Source organism: Hippopotamus amphibius, chromosome 9 (assembly GCF_030028045.1).
Source record: "Hippopotamus amphibius kiboko isolate mHipAmp2 chromosome 9, mHipAmp2.hap2, whole genome shotgun sequence".
NCBI classification, from domain to species: Eukaryota; Metazoa; Chordata; class Mammalia; order Artiodactyla; family Hippopotamidae; genus Hippopotamus; species Hippopotamus amphibius.
In genome coordinates this window covers 43001134-43025137 of record NC_080194.1, presented here as the reverse complement: position 1 = coordinate 43025137, position 24004 = coordinate 43001134, and the positions used below count along the sequence as shown (strand labels likewise).

Below are 24004 nucleotides of genomic sequence, written 5' to 3'. Positions count from 1 at the left end.
AGTTCCCACTCCCCTCCCCCTTTCTCATCGTGTGGAATTTTGAAAGGAGACCAATTATGATTTAGTTCTTTTCCTTTGCTCTCTTCCTCTTCTTCAGTTCATTTGTTCCAGGGGTGCATGTGGAAGCTGGTGTCTTGGGAGTAAAGTATGAGAAGGAAAGATAACTTATTTGTTGTTAATCGGACATTCCATGCTTTGGGGAGATTTTATACTGAAGTGTTTCCTGTTGACTTTTGCTCTCAGCAGTAGACAAGAACACTTTACTTTCTTTTTAGTTTATTATTTTTTCATTCTCTCTTTGCTTTCTAAGGCCACTTGTAAGTAAGTTTCTAAATACCACAGCCTGTGTGTTGTTTATTAATGTATTTTGTTTATTCTTACGATGTGTTAACGTGAGTCAGTAAAGAAAGTTCTTTGTAGGAACCCAGAATATAAAGAATTACCTTCTTAGCAGACATTTTTAGGTCATTATATAATATTGAAAAATCATAGAATTTTAGAGTCAGGTGGATACTATGATGTATGTTGATTTTATAGATGAAAATGGAAACTGAGGCACAGTCAATAGGAAGTGAATCATTTTGAGGTGGACTCTAAGTTATTTCTCCTAATTCCTAGACTAATGTACTTCACCCTATATCTGTATTTCCCAAGCTTTTAACAAAGGAACTCATCATGGCTCCCATTTTTGACAATATTTTGCATATCAAAAAGTACATTTTAGCTAATGATTTGTTTTATTTTTTACTGTTTGTATACTGAGCTGTCAATCAGTTTTGAGTGAGTATCTTACATCTAGTAACATGAGTCCAGCCAAAGGCAAAGATACTTAAACTACCTCAGAGAAGGCTGAGTGTGTGTATGGCTTCTCACAGATGTTCTGAAAAATTTAACCTGACTCAAGAAGCACCTGTCCTTTCTTTGTAGACATCTGGAGGTCTAGTGACCTCAAGTGAAGAATTGCTATACTATATGCTACCTTCTCTAAATTGTAGGTTCATGGGGGTCACTGGGGATTGGATTCTGAAGTCTGTTGATGGAGGCTCTGAGTCTTTTTTTCATTGTCTCAGAGACCTTTATGTCTAAAAGGGAAACTTAGAGATAGTCTGGTCTAGAGGTTTATTTTTTTTTTTAAGTAAGTTTATTGAGATCGAATTCACTTGCCAATTTTAAATTAACCCACTTAAATTTTTTTGTATATTCATAGGGTTGTAAAACCATCACCATACTTTAACTTTAGAACATTTTTGCCCCCCCTACAAGAAACTACCTATTAGTAGTCACTTCCCATCACCTTATCCAGCCTTAAGCAATTATTCCTTTCTCTCTCTGTAGAAGTGGAATCTATATCAATGGAATCATACAATATGTGGTCTTTGGTGACTGGGGTTTTTTTTTTTTTTTTAAAGGTTTGTTATTTACTTATTTTTTGGCTGTGTTGGGTCTTCGTTGCTGCTCACCTGCTTTCTCTAGTTGTGGCAAGTGGGGGTTACTCTTCGTTATGTGCGAGGGCTTCTCATTGAGATGGCTCCTCTTGTTGCGGAGCACGGGCTTTAGGCGTGCTGACTTCAGTAGTTGTGCTGCTTGGGCTCAGCAGTTGTGGTGCATGGGCTTAATTGCTCAACGGTATGTGGGATCTTCCTGGATACTTAACCACTGCGCCACCAGGGAAGTCCCTAGTGACTGGATTTTACTTAGCATAATGTTTTCAAGGTTCATCCATATTATAGCATCAGCACTTCATTCCTTTTTTATGGCAGAATAATATTTCATTGTGTGGGTATACCACATTTTATTAATCTATTCATCAGTTGATGGACTTTTTGCTATTATGAATAATGTTCCTTTGAGCAGATTTTTCTGTGGACTTATGTTTTCATTTATCTTGGGTGTATACCTAGTAGTGGAATTGCTGGGTCGTATGGTAACTCTGTTTAACTTTTAGAGGAACTTTCAAGCTGTTTTCCAAAGTGTCTGTACCATTTTATATTTCTGCTAGCTATAATGTATGAAGGTTCCAGTTTCTACACATTTTTACCAATGTTTGTTATTGTCTATCTTTTGATTATAGCCATTCTAGTAGGTGTGAAGTGGTATCATATTGTGGCTTTGATTTGTGTTTCCCTAATAGTTTATGATGTTGAGCATTTTTTCGTGTGCTTATTGGCTATCTGCGTATCTTCTTTGGAGAAATGTTTATTCAAATCCTTTGCCCATTTTTAATTGGGTTGTCTTTTTCTTATTGAGTTGTAAGAGTTTTTTTATAATTTATCTTATCAGCCGTATGATTTGCAAATATATGCAGTATTTGCAGTATTTTTCACACTCTGTGGAAGAATCACCTGAGGTGATTGTTATGTGCCCTAAAATTTGAGAACCACTAAAGTGGTGAAAAGCAAAGGACTTTGAAGATAGACCAAAGATTGAAACCCAGCTCTGCCACTTATAAGCTGGATAATCTAGGACAAGTCACTAACGGTCTCTGAGCCTCATATTTCATGTATGTAAAATAAGGTTAATGCCTACCTTTCTGCTTTTCTGTAAAAGTTAAATGAGATAGGTGAAATGCCAAGCATGGTAGATATTCACCATTGGTAGCCACAGAATATTATTTAATACAAGGTAACAAAATAAGTTATTGTGTTTTATTAATTCTAAGAAGCACATTTTTTTAAGCTCTTTATTGGAATATAATTGCTTTACACTGTTGTGCCAGTTTTTGCTGTACAACAAAGTGAATCAGCTGTATTTATTCATATATCTCCATATCCCCTCCCTCCTGCGACTCCTTCCCACCTTCCCTATCCCAGCCCTCTAAGTCACCACCCATCATTGAGTTGCTCTCCCTGTGTTATGCAGCAGCTTCCCACTAGCTATCTGTTTTACATTTGGCAGTGTACATATGTCAGTGGTACTCTCTCACTTCGTCCCAGCTTCCCCTTTGTGCCCTGCCCCATGTCCTCTAGTCTGTTCTCTACATCTGCATCTTTATTCTTGCCCTGTCACTGGGTTCATCTGTACCATTTTTTTAGATTCCATATATATGAGTTAGCATACGGTATTTGTTTTCCTCTTTCTGGCTTACTTCGCTCTGTATGACAGACTCTAGGTCCATCCACCTCACTACAAAGAACTCAATTTCATTCCTTCTTATGGCTGAGTAATATTCCATTGTATATATGTGCCACATCTTCTTTATCCATTCATCTGTTGATGGGCATTTAGGTTGCTTCCATGTCCTGGCTGTTGTAAATAGAGAAGCACATTTTTTAACATTCTTATATTTCTGAAATCCAGATACATCTTACAGTTGCTTTTGGTTGTGATGTGGTTGTCCTTGTCTCTTCATGCACAGAACTTGCAGAGTAGTTATCAGCAGGCTTGGAAGAAAATCCCAGAGATAATGGTTTGAATACAAATATTGGATCACCTAGGCTTTTGATGGCACAGAGGATGATGTTGTGTGGAAAAACAGTAATGACTGATTCAAAAAAGTAATTCAGAAGAGTTTGAGCCTGAATGTGACCAGTTTATGCACCAATTTATTTAATTTACCTTTTAAAAATTATGCACAAGAGTAGTACATGCTAAAAATCTAACTAATAGGAACTTCCTTGGTGGTCCAGTGGCTAAAACTCCGAGCTACCAATGCAAGGGGGCCCAGGTTTGATCTCTGGTCAGGGAACTAGATCCTCATGCAAAATTTCCCTCCTTCCCTTCCCTCCTTTCCTTCTGGTAGGGAAGACAGTTTCTACCGGAAATTATCCCTAAAGACTTGTCCTTGTATCTCATTGGCTGAGTTTGCTTTATATGCCCCTGCGGCCTAGCTGCAAAGGAGGCTGGGAATGTGATTACCTTCTAGAAGAGGTGGTCTTTGCCAGTAAGAAATAGTTATTGGTGGCAGTAGTATGGCTTTTACACACTTTACTGTTTGCCCTGTTTGCCACAGGGACTCATTTCTAATATACTCCTAGTGTTTCCCATAAAAGCGTAAAAAATGTGTTGATGTTAGATTATGAAAGATATAGCTGGAATTCCAGTTGTCCCAAACAGATTGGGAAGAAGAGACTCCTTAGAAACCATTTGTATCCCCTCCTTTCAACTTCTTTTAAGTTAAGTGTCTTCCATCAGGAGTAGGTTTTTGTATTTACTGTAGGTAATGAACCAGTAGGCCAGTGGCCTCTTAGGATTCTGCTCTTAAGAATACAGGAATGGTTAAATATCTTGCCATTTATGGCCTTCTGATAATTTGGGGAAATCGTGGTCTAAGGGCCCTCTAGGTAGTTGCATTTTTGCTGAACTCCTTTTGCTTCTCAGGTGAAAGCATTAATAAGTAGTAAAGTGGCTAAACTGAAAGCAGGGAGGAACAAATAAAAGCTAGAATTACTCCTAGTTGAACAATTTGCCCCTTAATAATTGAGGATTGGCAATTCAGTCTTGAAAGTATAAAGTATGAAGCCTTTTACCTGAGGAGGCCTGTGGTGGTAAGTTAATGTTTTTGTTTGTAAATTCTTTGAATGTTCATTTGAATCCCACAGATGCTGTCTGTTTTGTTGGTGTCTTCAGGAATGATCTGATGCATAAGCAGGAGTTAGTTTGTAAGTCTGGTTTGCGCTGTTGGCTCTTGAGTGACTAATTTGGGAACTAGGCACAAAAACTTGCAACCCTCTCCTTTGTTCCGTTGCTGCAGATTTCCTGTCATGTGTTGGTTAGGACTAACTTAATAGAATCTTAGCTGATATTTTTATTTCATTTTTTTGTTTCCTCATAGTATTCCTTGGTCATGCGTTATTTTAACATTCCATTTGATCTCCTTTTTGGCATTCATGTATGAGTGTCTTGTCATCCAGATGTTTTCTGTTTTTTGAACTTTGAAATAATCCCAATTCAAAAAGAAAATGTTATTTCTGGTGTTATGAAAAGTGTTACCATGTCTGTGGTCCCACAGGAAGCAACTGGGAATGTATGTCCCTTGATTAAATTTTAGTGTTGTTTTCCCCCCATTGGTGGCTAGAGAAGGGGGTGAGAGGCAGAGACTTTTTATTGTATATCTTTTTTGGTAAGTTTTGAATTTGGAACTATGAGGATTATATTCTCTCAAAACTAAAATTAAATGATTCAATATTGGTAAATATTTTATTGCATGTCTGTTAAAGATAACATAATGTAAGAGCTTATATTAGTTGATACTGAAATATTTTTGGCTTTTAATTAGCTTTTAGGGAAGTTATTTTCATCATTAATAGACTTTACAGTTTATTTCTAATATATACCAAGTATTAAGAATACTTGATTCACAAACTTCTCTTCATAAAATGACTGGTCTGAAGCTGGTTGTACTTCAGAATTGGAGAAACAGGCTCTGCGTACTATTGTGCTCCTTTCTTTCTGTGTTGTGGAATTGTTTTGTCTCCAAACAAGCAAACGTATTGGGTGGTTAGATTCATGTCCAGGCTCAAATTTTATTTTAGTTAACTTTTTAAAAAATAAATTAATTAATTTATGGCTGCATTGGGTCCTCGTTGCTGCACACAGCCTTTCTCTAGTTGTGGCGAGCAGGGGCTACTCTTCATTGTGGTGCTCAGGCTTCTCAGCGTGGTTACTTCTCTTGTTGTGGAACACGGGCTCTAGGTGCGCAGACTTCAGTAGTTGTGGCACTCGGGTTCAGTAGTTGTGGCTCGTGGGCTCTAGAGCACAGGCTTAGTAGTTGTGGCGCATGGGCTTAGTTGCTCAGCAGCATGTGGGATCTTCCTGGACCAGGGCTTGAGCCCTTGTCCCCTGCTTTGGCAGGCAGGTGTTTGACCACTGTGCCACCAGAGAAGTCCCTATGTTAGTTACCTTTATTCAAAGGTTTTATATCATAGTCATCATTTAACATATTGTTTCTATGGTAATATGTATTTTGCATTATTAGCCAACTTTCTCTATGGGGAATTCTTTTTTTTAATTTTTTTTTATTTTTTTGGGGGTACACCAAGTTCAATCATCTGTTTTTTTTTTTTTTTTTTTTCCATTTTTTAAAATTTTATTTTATTTTTTGGGGGGTACACCAAGTTCAATCATCTGTTTTTATACACATATTCCCGTATTCCCTCCCTTCCTTGACTCCCCCCCCTCGAGTCCCCCCCACCCTCCCCGCCCCAGTCCTCTAAGGCATCTTCCACCCTCGAGTTGGACTCCCTTTGTTATACAACTTCCCACTGACTATCTATTTTACAGTTGGTAGTATATATATGTCTGTGCTACTCTCTCGCTTCGTCTCAGTTTCCCCTTCACCCCCCGCCCCCTCCCATACCTCGAGTTCTCCAGTCCATTCTCTGTATCTGCATCCTTGTTCTTGTCACTGAGTTCATCAGTACCATTTTTAGATTCCGTATATGTGAGTTAGCATACAATATTTGTCCTTCTCTTTCTGACTTACTTCACTCTGTATGACAGATTGTAGTTCTATCCACCTCATTCCATATAGCTCCATCTCATCCCTTTTTATAGCTGAGTAATATTCCATTGTATATATATGCCACATCTTCTTTATCCATTCATTTGTTGATGCGCATTTCGGTTGCTTCCATGTCCTGGCTATTGTAAATAGTGCTGCAATAAACATTATGGTACACGTTTCTTTTGGGATTATGGTTTTCTTTGGGTATATGCCCAGGAGTGGGATTACTGGATCATATGGAAGTTCTATTTGTAGTTTTTTAAGGAACCTCCAAATTGTTTTCCATAGTGGCTGTACCAACTTACAGTCCCACCAACAGTGCAGGAGAGTTCCCTTTTCTCCACACCCTCTCCAACATTTGTTGTTTCCAGTTTTTGTGATGATGGCCATTCTGATCGGTGTGAGGTGATACCTCATTGTGGCTTTGACGTGCATTTCTCTGATGATGAGTGATGTTGAGCATCTTTTCATGTGTTTGTTGGCCATCTGTATGTCTTTGGAGAAATGTCTATTTAGGTCTTCTGCCCATTTGTGGATTGGGTTATTTGCTTTTTTGGTATTAAGCTTCATGAGCTGCTTGTGTATTTTGGAGGTTAATCCTTTGTCCGTTGTTTCATAGGCAATTATTTTTTCCCATTCTGAGGGTTGCCTTTTAGTCTTGTTTATGGTTTCTTTCGCTGTGCAAAAGCTTTTAAGTTTCATGTCTGTGGGGAGTTCTTTTCTCCGTTTTACTGTAGAGGTATTTTATATACTAGTTTTCTCAGCTATGTTGATGTAACTGAATATTTTTGATATCCCATTTTCTTCTCTTGCATTTTTAGCCTAATCTTTCTATTTTTCAATTGGTCATTTTAGGTGTTACCCCATGCATCTTTCATCTGTCATTGTATACCTTGAGTTAATATTATATTGTACCATGCCACATAAGACACAACAGTTCAATTCTATTGAGTCGGCCAAAAAGTTTGTGCAGTTTTCAGTAAAAATAAAACACTTTTTTCATTTTCACCAGGAATTTTATTGAACGCATTCAACCGAACGAACTTTTTGGCTGACCCAATAATTACTCCGTCCCAGACTTTGTGCTGCATACTTTATAAACCTCATAATACAATGTTAGTTTTGCTTTAAACACAGTTATCTTTTAAAGAGATTGAGAGAAGGAAAAAACTCTTATACTTACCAATTTTGACTCTTTTTCCTTCTTGAGACCAATGCATATGTTTGAGTTTCCATCTGGTATCATTTCTGTTTTGGATGAAGAACTTCCTTCAGCATTTCTAGTGCAGTTCTGCTGGTGACAGTTCTCTTAGCTTTCACATATTTGAAAATGTCTTTATTTTACCCTCGTTTTTGGAAGATAATTTTTGCGGGATACAGAATTTGGGTTGACAATTGGTCACTCCATTATCTTCTGGCCTCATTGTTTCTGATGAGAAGTTAGTTATTATTTATATACTTTGTTCTCCTCTATCTAATGTGGTGCCCCCCCCCCATAGCTTTTTCCCTTCTTTTTATTGGTTTTCTGCAGTTTGAATGTGATGTGGCTAATGTAGGTACCTTTGTAATTATTTTCCTTGGGGGTTCATTTAACTTCTTGGATCGTTGGTGATGTTTTTCAACAAACTTGGGAAATTTGGGGCCATTATTTCTTCAAATTTTTTTTCTGCCCCATTCTCTCGTCTTTCCTTTTTGGACTCCAGTTACAAATACGTTAAACTGTTTTGATAATAATCTGTGTTCTTCAGATTGGATAATTTCTGTCGATCTGGGTTTTTTTGGCACATTGGTCCTTTTTTCTTTAGTTTTCAGTCTGCGTTTAAGGCCATCCAGTGAAGTTTTCATTTCCTTTAAGTGCTTGAACATATTTATAATAGCTGTTTTAAAACTCTCGCCTGCTGTTTCCAACATTGGAGTCATCTCATGGTCTCTTTCTATTGACTGCTTTCCCCCCTGATTATAGGTCACATTTCTGCTTATTTGTGTATCTAATAATTTTTTATTATTTGGACATTGTGGATGACACATATAGGAAGTTTCAGTTGTGTTGTCTTTCTTTAATGAGTGTTGAGTTTTGGGGTTTCAATTGAAAGCCTGTGTGTCCAAGGTTTGCAGCATTATCTCTACTCAGGCTGGATTGGAATTCCAGTGTGTCCCAGCAGTGTGCAGCTTCTGGTACCTGTTCAGCTCTCAGGCCTGCAGCAGTGACTCTACTAGGCCTTATGGAGTCTCACCCTAGCTTATGTGTAGCCCAGTACTCAGCCAAGGATGCTCAAGGAACCTCTGTGCAGGTTTCTGGGGCCACCTCTTCTCATTGTTGTCTCGTCTCTCGTACCCTCTCCTATAAATTCTAGCCTCTTCAGTAGCTCAGAACTCTGATCTCTGCATCTTAATTCAGTGAGACCATCATGCTTGGCTTAGGCTCCACTTCCCTTTGATGGAGTTGGTTGGGAAAGTATCTCAGGCAGAAAGCTGGAGCAGATGTGGTACACACCTCCTAAGCTGCCAGTTGTTTCATACCTAAAAACGAGAGAGTCATATATTTTGTCTAGTTCTATAGATGTTACTTGAGGAGGGCTGGTCTGCTACCAGTTACTTCATGATGGCTAGGAATGGAAGTCTACTTCTCAGATGTATTGGAATAAGATATTTAACTGATTATGAATTTATATATGTTTAATACCTACCTATCTAAATTAATCCTTTGCTTTTGGACGTATGAATTTGGATATTCCCTATATAAATGTGTGTATTCTGTAGCACAGAAATTTTTTAACAGCCTTATTAAGATATAATTTTTAAGAAAAAGGACACATTATGCAAAAAAAAGATAAAATTCATATATTATGTAATGCACACATATAAACTGTATGAATCATTGGCTTTTGGTATATTCACAGAGTTGTTCATCTGTTACCACAGTCAGTTTTAGAACATTTTCATTACTCTAAAAAGAAACCCTGGGGACTTCCTAGGTGGCGCAGTGGTTAAGAATCCGCCTGCCAATGCTGGGGACACGGGTTTGAGCCCTGGTCCAGGAAGATCCCACGTGCCGCGGAGCAACTAAGCCCGTGTGCCACAACTATTGAGCCTGTGTGCTGCAACTACTGAAGTCCACACCCCTAGAGCCCATGCTCCACAACAAGAGAAGCCACTGCAATGAGGAGCCTGCGCACCACAATCAAGAGTAGCCCCCACTCGCAACTAGAGAAAGTTCATGTGCAGCAATGAAGACCCAACACGGCCAATAAATAAATAAATTAATTAATTAAAAGAAACCATGCACCCCTTAGCCATTACCCTTCCCCTTCCCCCCCATTTTCCCAGCCCTAGGCAGTTACTAATCTACTTCCTATAGGTTTACTTGTTCTGGACATTTCATATAAGTGGAATCATACAGTGTGGTCTGTTGAGACTGTCTTCTTTCACTTGGCATAAGGTTTTCAAGGTTCATTCACATTTTAGCATCTATCAGTACTTCATTCCTTTGTATTGTTTCGATATAGCACTTTTTTTTGTTTGTTTTTGCTTTTTACTGTAACATTTTAAAGTTGAGATATAATTGACATATAACATTCTTTTCAATTTAGTTGTACAACATAAAAATTTGATATATGCATATATTGTAAATGATCACAGTAAGTCTAGTTAACGTCTATAACCCACATAGTTACAAATTTTTTCTTGTGATGAGAACTTCTACTCTCTTAGCAACTATCAAATATACAGTAGTCTTGCTAACTGTAGTCACCATGCTGTACATTACATTCCAAGGACTTACTTATCTTATAACTGAAAGTATGTACCTTTTGATGCCCTTCACCCGTTTCACCCACTCTCTGCCTCTGGCAACCACTAATCTGTTCTCTGTGTCTATGAGTTCAGTTTTTTTTTTTTTCCTTAAAGCTTCCACATGTGAGTAAGAGCTTGTCTTTGTCTGTCTGAATTATTTCACTTAGCAAAATGCCCTCAAGGTCCATCCATATTGTCACAAATGGCAGGATTTCCCTCTTTTTTTAATTGCTGAATAATTTTCCTTTGTATGTATTTTTGTGTATGTGTGCGTATATATGGATATACACTTCACATTTTCTTTATCCGTTCATCCATCCATGGTCACTTTAATTGTTTCCATGTCTTGGCTATTGTAAACAATGCTGAGATGAACATGGGGATACATATATCTTTTTAAGATAGTGATTTCATTTCTTTTAGATACATACCTAGAAGTGGAATTGCTGGATCATGTGGTAGTTCTATTTTTAATTTTTTGAGGAAACTTCATACTGTTTTCCATAGTGAGTGCACCAATTTGCTTTCCCGCCAACAGTGTACAAGGGTCGCCTTTTCTCCACACCCTCACCAAACACTTGTAATTTTTTTCCTTTTTGATAATAGGTATTCTAACAGGTGTGAAGTGATATCTCATTGTAGTTTTGATTTGCATTTCCTTGATGATTAGTAATGTTGAGGACCTTTCAGTTATCTAGCCATCTGTAAGTCTTCTTTGGCAAATGTGTATTCAGATTCTCTGCCCAGTTTTTAATTGGATTGTTTTTCTCTATTAAATTGTATGAGACCTTTGTATATTTTGGATAATAATCCCTTATTAGATATGATTTGCAAATATTTTCTGTCATTCTGTAGGTTGCTTGCTTTTTCATTTTGTTGATGGCTTCCTTTACTGTGCAGAAGCTTTTTATTGATGTGGTCTCACTTGTTTATTTTTGCTTTTGTTGCCTTTGCTTGTGCCATCTGTAATGTAAAATATTAAAGAGGATAGAAGGAGGGTGCCAATTCCCTGGTCGTTCCTTGGGTCAGGCTTTACTCATTATTATCATTAATAATAATAATAATAATAATAGTCTAATTCAGGGAATGACCAGAGGGTGTCACTCAAGAATGGCACAGATTCCTCATGTTTTCCTAACATAATATATCTTGGATCTGTTGGTTTTTTAGCTGTATTTCTTTGTCTTATTATTTTTTGTGGCTGCCCTGGTCATTATAGTGTACATCCTTAACTATTTACTGTCTATGTGTAGTTAATATTTTACCACTTAAATAAATTGTAGAAGTGTTGTATCCATCTAGGTCCATATCTACCCTTCTTTCCTTTATGCTAAAATGGCTTTTTTGTATTACATGTACATACATTATAAACCCCACAAGACAATGTTCCAATTTTTGCTTTAAACTGATATATGGTTTGTAAATAAGTTGAGGGAAAAGGCAAAATTTTTAAAAGTCTTAAGAATCAATAAAGAATATGTGGCACATATATACAGTGGAATATTACTCAGCCATAAAAAGGAACGAAATTGAGTTATTTGTAGTGAGGTGGATGGACCTAGAGTCTGTCATACAAAGTGAAGTAAATCAGAAAGAGGAAAAATAAATACCTTATGCTAATGTATAGATATGGAACCTAGAAAAATGGTAGTAATGAACCTGGTGGCAGGGCAGGAATAGAGATGCAGACGTAGAGAATGGACTTGAGGACACGCAGGGGGAAGGGGAAGCTGGGACATAGTGAGAGAGTAACATTGACATATATAAACTACCAAATCTAAAATAGATAGCTGGTGGGAAGCTGCTACAGAGCACAGGGAGATCAGCTCGATGCTCTGTGACAGTGTAGAGGGGTGGGATAGGGAGCCTCAAGAGGGAGGGGATATGGGGATATATGTATACATACAGCTGACTGACTGTTGTACAGCAGAAACTAACACAATACTGTAAAGCAATTATACTCCAGTAATGATGAAAAAATTTAAAAACAAAATCTTTTGTATTTACCCAGATATTTACCATTTTCAGTGCTTTTCATTCTTTTCTAGGGATTTGAGTTTCCAGCTTGAATCATTTCCTTTCATCTTAGAGAACTACCTTTAGTGTATCTTTTTTTTCTTGTAATTTTTTTAGCTTTATTGAGATATAATTGACACTTAACATTGTGTAAGTTTAAGGTGTAAGGTATGTTGATTTGATACACATATATTGTGGAATGATTACCACAATAGCTTACTTAATACCTCACATAGTTACCATTTCTTTCTTTTTTTCGTAGATTTTTTTTTTATTGTTAAGCTGCAACATACATGGTTTAATACAGAAAAAAAGTAATCAAATGAAAAGTAATAAACTGAACAATAAACAGACACTTAAAACACAGTATTTTCCATTGGAGACGTGTTAAGAGGAATACGGGGTTTCATTACCATATTACTGTAATTTTCTTATGTGTTACTAGCCTACATACCCCATGTTTTCTGTAATCATGCAGATGTGAATGGAAGTTTGAATGATTAAATAAATGAAAAGTCCGTTTACTGCAGAGAACCATTTCACAAGGCAGCCAAACTGGATTTAGAGAACAAAGTTATTCAAGAAATTCTCCACGTATTTAGGTTCATTTTAGAATCCATGAACCTTAAGCTGTTGCTCCTTGGCAATGCCAGCCTCCAAGAATAACTGGCAAATGTTTTTTCTTTGGTCACCTTGAAGCTGAATAACCTCTCCGTATTCGGGATGTTCAGTCACAGTATCATTACAGGCAAATTTCTTTTTGAAAGCTTTCACAGGTTTCTTTTTGTCATAATCACCTGCAATGCCCTGAACAGTAGTCAGTGTCTTCCTGCCATTCCGTTGCTGGATTCTTCTGTGAATATAATCCTCAGTCCCTCCTGGGAGTAAGTTGTCACCCTTGGTTGCATCAGCAAAGGGGTCGAAAGATTGGAGGTTCTGTATAGTGGACATGCGATACTAGTGTGAGGCCGGTGAGTCAATAAAATTCCTGCAGGGCCTGCCCACCATTTCTTTCTTGTGGTGAGAACATTTAAGATCTACTCTCTTAGAAACTTTCAAGTATATAATGCAGTATTGTTAACTATAATCACCGTGCTGTACATTAGGATCCCAGAACTTTTCTTATAATGAAAGTTTGTATACTTTGACCAACATCTCGCATTTCCCCCACCCCCCAGCCCCTGGCAACTACCATTCTGCACTCTGTTTCTGTGAGTTTGGCTTTTTTAGATTCCACATATAAGTGAGATCATACAGTATTTGTCTTTCTCTGTCTTACTTATTTCACCTAGCATGATGCCCTCAAGGTCAGTCCATGTTCTTGCAAATGGCATGATGTCCTTTCTCATGGCTTAATAGTATTCCATTGTATATGTGTCATTCACATATATACATACACACATATATACATATACACACCCTGTGATTCTTTATCCATTGATTTGTTCACACTTAGGTTGTTTCCATATCTTGGCTATTGTCAGTAATTCTGCAGTGAACATGAGGGTGCAGATATCTCTTTGAGATGTGATTTTGTTTCCTTCAGATGTATGAGTATATCCAGAAGTAGAATTACTAGATCATTTGGTAGTTCTATTTTTAATTTTTTGAGGAACCTCCACACTGTTTTCCACAGTAATTATACCAATTTACATTCCTACCAACAGTCTACAAGGGTTCCCTTTTCTCCACATCCTTACCAACACTTATCTTTTGTCTTTTTGATGACAGCTATTCTAACAAGTGTGATATGATATCTCATTGTGGTTTTGATTTGCATTTCCGTTTAGTGTATCTTGAAGTTCAGGTCTGCTGGTGACAGTTTAGTTTTGTTTTATGTGAAAATTTCATTCTTTAGTCTTCATTTTGAGGGTATAATTGCTGGGTAATGATTTCTGGCTTGAGAATTTTTTTTTAAATTGAAGTGTAGTTGGCTTTCAATGTTGTGTTAGTTTCTGGTGTACAGCAAAGTGATTCAGTTTTATATGTATATATATACATATACACACACACCACACACGCATGTGTGTGTATTCTTTTTAGATTCTTTTCCATTATAGGTTATTACAGGATATTGAATATCCTGTGCTATACAGTAGGACCTTAATGTTTATCTATTTTATATATAGTAGTGTATACCTGTTACACTCCTAATTTATCCCTCTCATGCCCCCCCTTCCCCTTTGGTAATTGTTTTCTATGTCTGTTAGTCTGTTTTTGTTTTGTAAATAAGTTCCTTTGTATCATTTTTTAGAGTCCACATATAAGTGGTATCATATGATGTTTGTCTTTCTCTGACTTACTTCACTTAGTATGATAATCTCCAGGTCCATCCATGTTGCTACAAATGGCATTATTTCATACTTTTTATGACTGAGTAATATTCCATTGTATTTCTATACCACATCTTCTTTATCCATTCATCTGCTGATGCACGTTTAGGTTGTTATCATGTCTTTGTTATTGTAAACAGTGCTGCTGTGAACATTGAGGTGCATGTATCTTTTCAAATTAAGAGTTTTCTCTGAATATATGCCTAGGAGTGGGATTGCTGGATCATATGGTAGCTCTATTTTTAGCTTTTTGTGGAACCTCCATACTGTTTTCCATAGTGGCTACACCAACTTACATTGCCACCAACAATGTAGGAGAGTTCCCCTTTCTCCACACCCTCTTCAGCATTTATTTGTAGATTTTCTGATGATGCCCATTCTGACCATTGTGAGGTAATACCTCATTGTAGTTTTGATTTGCATTTCTCTAATAATTAGTGATGCTGAGCATCTTTTCATGTGACTGTTGGCCATCTGCGTGTCTTCTTTGGAAACATGTCATTTAGGTCTTCTGACCATTCTTTGATTTTTTTTTTTTTTTGTTTGTTTTTTTGTTTTTTGATGTTGAGCTGTGTGAGCTGTTTGTATATCTTGGAAATTAAGCCCTTGTCAGTCGCATCATTTGCAAATATTTTCTCGCATTCCATATGTGGTCTTTTCATTTTGTTTTTGGTTTCCTTTGCTGTGAAAAGCTTATAAATTCATTTATGTCACATTTATTTATTTTTGCTTTTATTTCTAGGATATACCACATTTCACTTATCTGTTTATCAGTTGATGGACATTTGGATCCATCACTTTTGGCTATAATGAATATGCTTCTGTGAACATTCATGTACATGTTTTTTCCATGTATGTGTGTTTTCATTTCTTTTGGATGTATGCCTACATGTGGAATTGCTGGGTAATATCTTTATCTTTATTTTTATTTATTTATTTGGCCACATGGCATGTGGGTTCTTAGTTCCCTGGCCAGGGATCGAACCTGTGCCCCCTGCAGTGGAAGCATGCAGTCTTAACCACTGGACTGCCAGGGAAGTCCCTCTGTACTCTATCTTTCAGTGTTCAAGTAACTGCCAGACTGTTTACTGCACCATTTTGTATTCCCACAAGCAATGTATTGTTCTGAGTTCTCCATATTCTTGTCAATGCTTGTTGTTGAACATTAATTATATCTCAGGGCCTCCCAGCAACTGTGCATTCTGTCATCATCACCATCATCATCGTCATCATCCTCGTCACCATCCCCATTTTTGGCAGGAATCCATTGAATATAGGAACATCTTTTCCCTGGATTTGATAGCTGTATTTAGTTTTCTTGAAAGTAGAAGACAGATGTCTTTTAGGATTATTTTAAATATCTAGGGCACAGCATTTTCAGTGCCCAGCATGTCTGGATATTGGGGAGGGAGTGTCATGTTTCCAGAGTTACTACTTAGAATAGATACCAAAGAAGAGGTGTAAGATTCAGTGCCTTGCAGATCTTTCAGTCTGGCTGATTAGTACAGGATGGAAGAAGATCCACTGTCTGGAGTTTCACGTTTTTTTTCAGATCCAGGATTGTTGCAGGACTTTGTGAAAACTGGACTTTTAGAGATCTCTTAGCTCTTCCAATAGTTATATCTAGGGTCTAGGTTCTATTTGGAGATATTTCCGTAGTCAAAAATGCCTTATCTGTTTTTGTTTTTGTTTTGTTTGTTTTTTTGTTTTTGGTTGTTGTTATAAGTTAAGACCAGGAAGTTTTATGGTCACAGGGCAAAGGATACCATTTCTGAATAAAGCTAAAGCCTTGCTATGCAGCAAGGTTTTTTCTGGCCACCTAATTATGTTTATTTTTAACCTTTGGCAAGGTACCTAAAATAAAAAATACTCCACAAATAGCTTAGAATCAGCTCATACTGAGTGATAGAAATGTGTATAATCTCATGCTGCTTTATATTAGTAAACTCACTTTAATGAAAACTTATTCTTTACATGTTTGAAACCAATAGGTTACAAAGTTATTGAAATGCTTTTTACATAGGAAATAGGTGCTTATTGGCCAGTTACATTGTTTCACTTTGTGTAGCTATATGCATGAGGACAAATATTTTTTTAAGGAGAAAAGAATAATTGTAAATTTACTTTCAGGAAATTAATAAGATTTTCAATTTTTCATTAGTTTATAATAAATATAGAAGAAGAATAGTAACATTGTAAAACTTTGTTAAAATTTTAAAAATGGCTTGACAATGGCATATTTTGTTAATGTATCTTTTGACATAGATTTAGGTCTAGACTTATCTTATTACAGATGTATTAAAATTAAGTCTTCACACCTCCTATATGTTATATATCAGTATCCTTTTAAGGAAGGAGAAAGCAAGGAAAAAGATCTCAGTGTTTAATTTTACGTAATTGGCAGGCAGAAAGCTGTGAAAGATTTATGATGTACTATCTTTTAAATGTACAGTGTAATTCAAGTATGAGGAATAAGATGTATCTTGAACTCATATTTAAAGACAAATAATATAGTAAAAAATTGTTAGATTTTATTTGTATCCTATAGAAATAGCAAAAGTTTTCGATATTTGTTCTTTGCCATGATCTCAAAAGAATGTGTGTCCCATTTTAATAAAAGACTATCTGATTAATGAATATCTCCCACTCTTCCTGGCAAAGAAAACTTGGCATCTTAAGTTGGGTCTTAAGCATGGTATATCACAGATGAAAACATTTAGAGTCATGGTATTCAACGGCAAACTTGATTATGGATCTGACAAAATGATTTTGGCTGCTCGGTTAATACTGATAAATCTTAATGGAAGGTAATTTTTTTTTACTTAAAAATGCAGTTTTAGGTGGGATTTTTTTAACCCTTTCCTTCCCAGGTCTTTTGTGTGTGTGTGTACCACGAGATCAACACTTTTGAAAAATGAGAGGACATAGTAACCTTCTATCATCATGCAATTTTTATTGAGTTGACCTAATACTACTTAAAAGATGTTATGATAAAATGCATTGGAAGGTTTCTTGTGACTGTCTTTATCTTAGGGCCTATTCATGACACACTTGGACTTCAGTTTCTGTGTGATAAAATTATCTGTTTTCAGGTAACTCATTTTGACAACATTATTTCTCTTTATTTATAGTACACCAAGAGCTGAAAGGCAAAGAAGTTTAAAGATGCCCAATTAAAATAAGTCAGTTGGTCAACACATGTAACTAGAGAAAAAACAGCTCCATTGTAGACCGTGTTTAATCAGTCTGAGAGGTGATGCTCGCCAACTCCTGTGGTGTTGGGAAGTAGGGGAGGAGCAGGGGGAAGGAGGTATGTGATGATGAAGATCACTGAGTTTTTCCGAATTCTTGAGTATTGCCATCGCAGTGTGATAGTGCCTTCTGTGAAAAATTTTGAATTCCCAGAATTAAACATAGCTTATTCAAATGTAGGTGCTAAAAATGCATTATATAAGGGAGAATCACCTGTTGACTTTACATTACAGATGCTTGGCCCTACTCTTAAAATTCGGAGTTGGTTGATTTGGGGGAGAGATCTGGGCATATGTATTTTTAAAAGCATCACAGATGATTCACATTTGTAAGTAAAAATGAGAACTTGTGTTCTAGGAGTTACCACAGTTGTTTAATATGCATTTCAGATCTTCCTGACCTTAGGCATTCCAGGAAATATTGCCTTGGCTAAGAGATGCTATAGGAGTGATGGATTTCTAAGATGTATAAAATTATCAGTGGATAATCAGCCTTGAATAACTGAGTAGATTATTTGTAGGTTGAAAGTGTCAGCAAGGAACTTTCTTTGGGAAGATCCAGTGGTTAAGACTCTGTGCTTCCACTGCAGGGGATATGGGTTTGATTCCTGGTCAGGAAACTAAGATCCTGGCATGCCTCTCAATGCAGCAAAAAAAAAAAAAAAAAAAAGAAGAAAAGAAAATGTCAGCAAAATAGTGAGTATTTTACTTTTAACACAACCTTGTTGAATGAGTAAGAAGGTGGTGGTCAGGGTTATTTTTAAGTGTTTTTTTCCCTTCAAGTGTATGTGATTTTTAAAACTATATCTATAAAAACAATTTAATTATTATTTTATTTTTGGTGGAACAAGGAAGGATGAGTAGTTTTATAATTATAATTCTGATTCTCAAAGTGTGTTTCCTAGGCTAGTATCAGTAGTATCAGTACCAACTGGGAAGTTGTTAGAAGTACAGTTTTTCTGGCTTTATCCCTGTTGACTAAAAAAAAAAAAAAAAAAAGCACAACATGAGAGTTGTGAGTTAGGTTTTTTTTTTTTTTTTTTGGCAAATTGAGGATTATAGTCCTGGAGATAGCCTCTCAGATAGCTCTGAAGAGGTAAGAGGAGAGGTCAGTATATATGTGATTTTGGGGAAGGGGATATGTACAATCAAGCACACATTTTGGTGGAAGGTGTTTACTGTTGGTCATAGGAAGATTGCTGCTAGTCACAAGAAGATGTCTCTTTTAATGATTTTAGCGCTTTTCTAGATATAAGATGCAAGAAATTGGGTTCATAAAATTGTTCTCTTGAAAATATCTATCTGAAAGCCTGTTCTGCCAGTTTTTCCTAGAGAACAGAGTGCCTCATTCCTTATCTCCACCCTGAACTCCTTTCAGGGTGTGTGAAGGTCAGCAACTGCAGTGGTTAGTGACCTAATCCTTGTAGAGGCAGATGGCAAGTGAGAATTTTTAGTTGGCAGGGCCACCTCATGGTCATAAATTCCACTGTGGTATGGGAGGCATTTCATGACCATTTTTGTTTTGTCCCATGGTGCTAGGAGTGCTCATTCCTAGGTCAGGCAGGGATATTGTTGACAGCCACACAATGTGCTATTAGTGGACTAGGCCTTATTAACAGTAGCCAAAGTCTCTGGACCACCTGTCATGTCACCTGGTATGGTCCAGGAAATGATTCCCTTTTATTGTTTCTTCCTATGTCTAGAGCTAAACTATTATAATCATTGATCTCACATAGAACCATCTGGTCAGCTGCTTCAAGTCACCTAGCCATCATTTTCTCAGAGGCTCAGTGACACATTTGGTAATGCAAGCAAGAACAATTTTGTAATAGGGGAAAAACAAATAATACAGCAGTATTAGTAAGATCATAAGTAAGAATTTAAGCCAAGAACTTCTGTTAGGTGTTGCCCAGTGTGTACCCAGATTGTCTCAGTTTGTTCTGTACCAGTCCTTATCTTTAGGGGAGATTATACATTGGCATTGTTCGTAAGGCACCCAGCCCAATTCCTAGTGTTATTAGTATGGTCTAATTGTTCCCAATGTAAGGGGAGCCTTAAACCTTAATGATCATAGCCTGGTGTTAACCACATAAATCCATTCTACAACTGAGGGAAGTTATATTCTTTGGCTGAAATTTTGCTTATTCTGATTGAGCTTGAGTGACCCTGAAAGCAAATTCGTATTTATGGCCAGGGTCAGAGCAGGCATTATTAATTGGCCAGGCAAGGGGATCCCACCTAATAACATCAGTTAGTTGCCTGAACAGAATTATAATTTCTTTCTTCTAGAATAAATATCCTAAGGGCCATCCAGTTGGAGCCTTGGAGTGGAGAAATCCACCAAGGTAACCCTGAAGTACTGGATACAGGTAATTGATCATAAACCTTACAATTAGTTTAACTTTAACTCTGCATAAGGCTGTGAAATACATTTGGTTCATAAGCAAATGTATGAGCAATTATTAAAGTAATTGGTATACAGGTCTGGTTTGGCATCTTGGGTCACCTGTCTACTTCAGATGTTGTCATCTTCTCATCTTGGTCTGGTAGCTTCTCTTTTGTTTGAGCATTGTTTTAAGATGATTTTAAGGTCAACAGTCCTCTCTATAGGCCAGTCCAGTGCAGGGGCCTGTTCAATGTGAAATATTAATCCAAGAGTCAATTCCCTTTAGTTTCACTGTGCATGAGGTAGTTGAGTACTTGTTAAGGGTCCTTCCATCTAGGTTAGAGATTGTCCTTTAAATTATGTCTTTTCCAGTATGCATAATCCCTTGGTTGCAGGTCATGGGGCATCTGATCTTCATCCAAAGATTATTTAGGTAAGCTTCAGAAACAAACTCAGAGTGTCCTGTTAATAATTCAGTAGCTGTTTAGGAAGTAAGTCTTTGACAGTAAATACAGACCTCAATTAACAAAACTAGATGACACAAAAAAACATAATATTTTTCTCTGTAAAATTACCCTCATTTCTACCAAATTAAGAATAATTTGCTTGCAAAATAAGTCTGGTTTCAATAAACTTGGCCTGATGATTTATATAAGTATAATTGATCATGTAGGTTTTTTAAAAATTGGCTTTGCTGGGACTTTTTATAAGGAATCTTAGATTAAACTTTTTAAAAGGTCTCGTAGGGCCAGGAAAGCCACACCAAGGGTTTGTCACAGATTTTGCCTTACAGATCTAGATGAGTTCCTCCCTTTTTGAGTTCCCCAAAATACCTTGAGATTCCTGTACCTGTTAGGAGGTGGCCTTCCTAATTTATCTGATAAAGCTGCTGGGAACCTAAGTTTTCAGTCTCTGGAGAGATCAGATAGAGAAAAAGATAAATGTTTCAATTCTGCTTACAAAGGTATAATTTGCCATATTGCTGTAAGTCATATTTAGCTTGAGGGGAAGGGTTTCCTTATATCTGGAAAACAGAGATTAAAAGCTAGTAATGTTTCAGACAAAAATCATAAAAATTATCACCATATTCACCAGTTCACTCAGTCCTATGTAACTAATCCTTTTTGTTAACAGTTGTATGAAGACGTCAGGTTTTCCATTAGAATTCTTTAATTTCTTACCCAGTTCAGTGGTGTGATCTGAAAGCTATTAGAAACCTGTACTTGTTGAAAAGTCTTTGCTATGAATCTTTTTGAAGAGGAAGCATTTTTGCAAAAGCATCAAACAATAACTGTGAATGACAAAAGACTTAAGAAGGCACAAAGACCTGATCACAATGCAGTTGACAAAGAAATGTGGTTACTGCCACGACATACAACATTTTAACATAATAGCTAGAAGTAGACTGATAACATTTTACCAGGGCATACCAGATTTTTAGGAATCCCATATAATTTCTAGAATATGTGTATTAATAACATTTACCCATATGGTATAACCTAAGAAGATATATTACTCATTTGACAATACTTCCCATGTAATTTAACATATCAAAAGAACCTAAGTAATTTAGTATCTCTCTTTGGGATATTTCAGGGACCCTTTGAAGCATCTCAAAGTTAGCTAGTGGTCAAAGGAACCGCATTAGAATTTGGTTTGGGAAGTTGGTCAAAAATTATCAAAAAGATTTTAAAACATTTGGTCGGGTAGGATCATAGGTCACTGTGAAACAGTATTTATTCACTTAACCAAAGTGATGATAAAAGATTTAGAAGGCACGTATGGAACAGATCACTTAAAAGGTAAAGAAACTTAAAATCTGTTATCAAAAGCAGCTTAACATTTTAAGAAAACTTGTCCTCTTAACAGAAAAACTGTAGTCAAGTTTTGCACCAGCTTACTTTCAAAATTCATTTACTCAACTAGATTTATTCTAAATGTAGCCAATTCTGACCATGCGTAAAACTCTTTTCTCAGTGTTCCTTTCCCACAAACCTTCTATTACTTTCTGTATCCATATTAGTTTGTCCCTTATTTTTTCCATCTGGAAACAACCAGCTCTAGGACAAAATTACTTTCTTTTCCCTTAACAAAACGCAGTTCCATTCCTCCTCCAGCTTCTTTTACTGAAAACACGCATCGTACTTTGCTACTGTATACTAAAATGCTTCCTTTATTATTTCCAGTAGCTCTAATTACATATTTAAATTAGAACCCTCAACTCTTAAAATCCTTAATTTCTAGTGAAAACTAAGAAGTAAGCAGTTATGATTTTTTTTTACATTAGCGTTCTGTAGATTGGCAAACATAAATACCAATAATAATTTCTAAACAATGTGCTTTCTTGTAGAAAATATCTCAGTGTGGCACCAAACATATTTATTAATAGTCCTAAATACCTTTAGTTTCTCTGTAAAAGGAAGCCAGTGTTCAGTAATTAGTTTCAGTGTCTTATTTTGTTTTTGAACCTAGCTATAAAATAAACTTCCATCATTTAACTTAATTTAGCATAACTCTAGAATTTTAAGTTACCAAACATCTGGAGAAATTATTTTTAAGTAGACATTTCTAAAACAAATTATTCTTTTTTTTTTTTTTAATTTTATTTATTTATTTATTATTTTTTTTGGGGTACACCAAGTTCAATCATCTGTTTTTATACACATATCCCCATATTCCCTCCCTTCCTTGACTCCCCCCAAAACAAATTATTCTTAAAGAGTTCTCCCAAAAACTCTTCTCATTTACATTTAACTTACTTATAAAATTTCTAGCATACTAAATTATTTTTCTTGCTGACAGATTTGCAACACATAAAAGATTGTATTTGACTTCTGTTAAAATTAGGTACAATAAAAGTATTATACTTGATGTCGATAACTCTAAAGACATGTCTATATTAATTAAATCAACAAACTTTAATACCAGGTATTAATTTAATACTGAATACTTCCCAGTTCACGTGAGCCTGAAATTCATTCTGGCCAGTTTCCTTTTATAATTCTAAGAATTTATCTAAGCACTTAATTTCCTTTAAGCCAATTAAGTAGAGCTAATTTATAAATTAATTTTGATAATACCATCCAAAGGTAAAGGTATATATGTACACATAGACGTAGAGAGACACAACCAGAGATCTTATAGCTTTATTTTAAAACTTGTCATGAATCAAGTATTACGATATAAAACTCACTAGTTTATAAATAACAGTTGGAATATGTTAAATTTTAAAGCCCCCCACCCCAGTCTCAGGAACTAGAGATGATCTAGGTAAGATAAGTGTTCCTGAGAGCCCTGGTTTCAAGGCACAGGGAGAGGAAAAGCAAGTTCTCCTAGAAGGACTTGTTCCCGCAGGGTCAGAATTCTGAAAAGATGTTTTATCAAACCATCTTTCTGCAACAACTATGTACGCAATAAAAGAGCCCATATTGGCCATTTTCAGGGCAAATTTTCCTTTAATTTCCAGTTAAGTAAGTATGTGTAAGTATAAGTTTTGTGTGTATAAAACTTGGCTGGGTTCTTAGTCAGAGGTTGGCTTTCTGATGCCCCTCATTTCTCTGTTTGAAAGGCTCTGTTTCTCATTTTAAAGTTGAATTTGTCAGGAGTAAAATTTATTCATGAAATTGTGTAGTGGGCCATTGTGCTGCTTGTGAGCGTAACATCTCTAGGAGTTGCCCTAAAGTCATTTCAGCCCTCTTACATGGCTCAGTTTCTCCCTTTGGTGGTCTAAGACCGCTGTGGGTATTCAGATCACTGAATGGCCAATTCTTATATGTGGCTCCCA

General features: G+C 36.4%; 2 protein-coding genes across 6 annotated transcripts in view; one reads left to right on the top strand and one right to left on the bottom strand.

Annotated features, from left to right (window-relative positions):
- The window catches only part of FCHSD2 (FCH and double SH3 domains 2), a 291030-nt gene that overhangs the window by 5456 nt on the left and 261570 nt on the right, over positions 1 to 24004 (top strand). The gene's annotated exons all lie outside the window — the stretch shown is intronic.
- On the bottom strand, positions 12860 to 13201 carry LOC130859955 (eukaryotic translation initiation factor 1b-like). The gene has a single exon (XM_057747586.1). The coding sequence runs from the start codon at positions 13199 to 13201 to the stop codon at positions 12860 to 12862; it is 342 nt and encodes a 113-aa protein (XP_057603569.1).

Excerpts from the sequence above, each read along its gene's own strand:
- LOC130859955 (XM_057747586.1), bottom strand. The coding sequence starts at position 13,201 with ATGTCCACTATACAGAACCTCCAATCTTTCGACCCCTTTGCTGATGCA.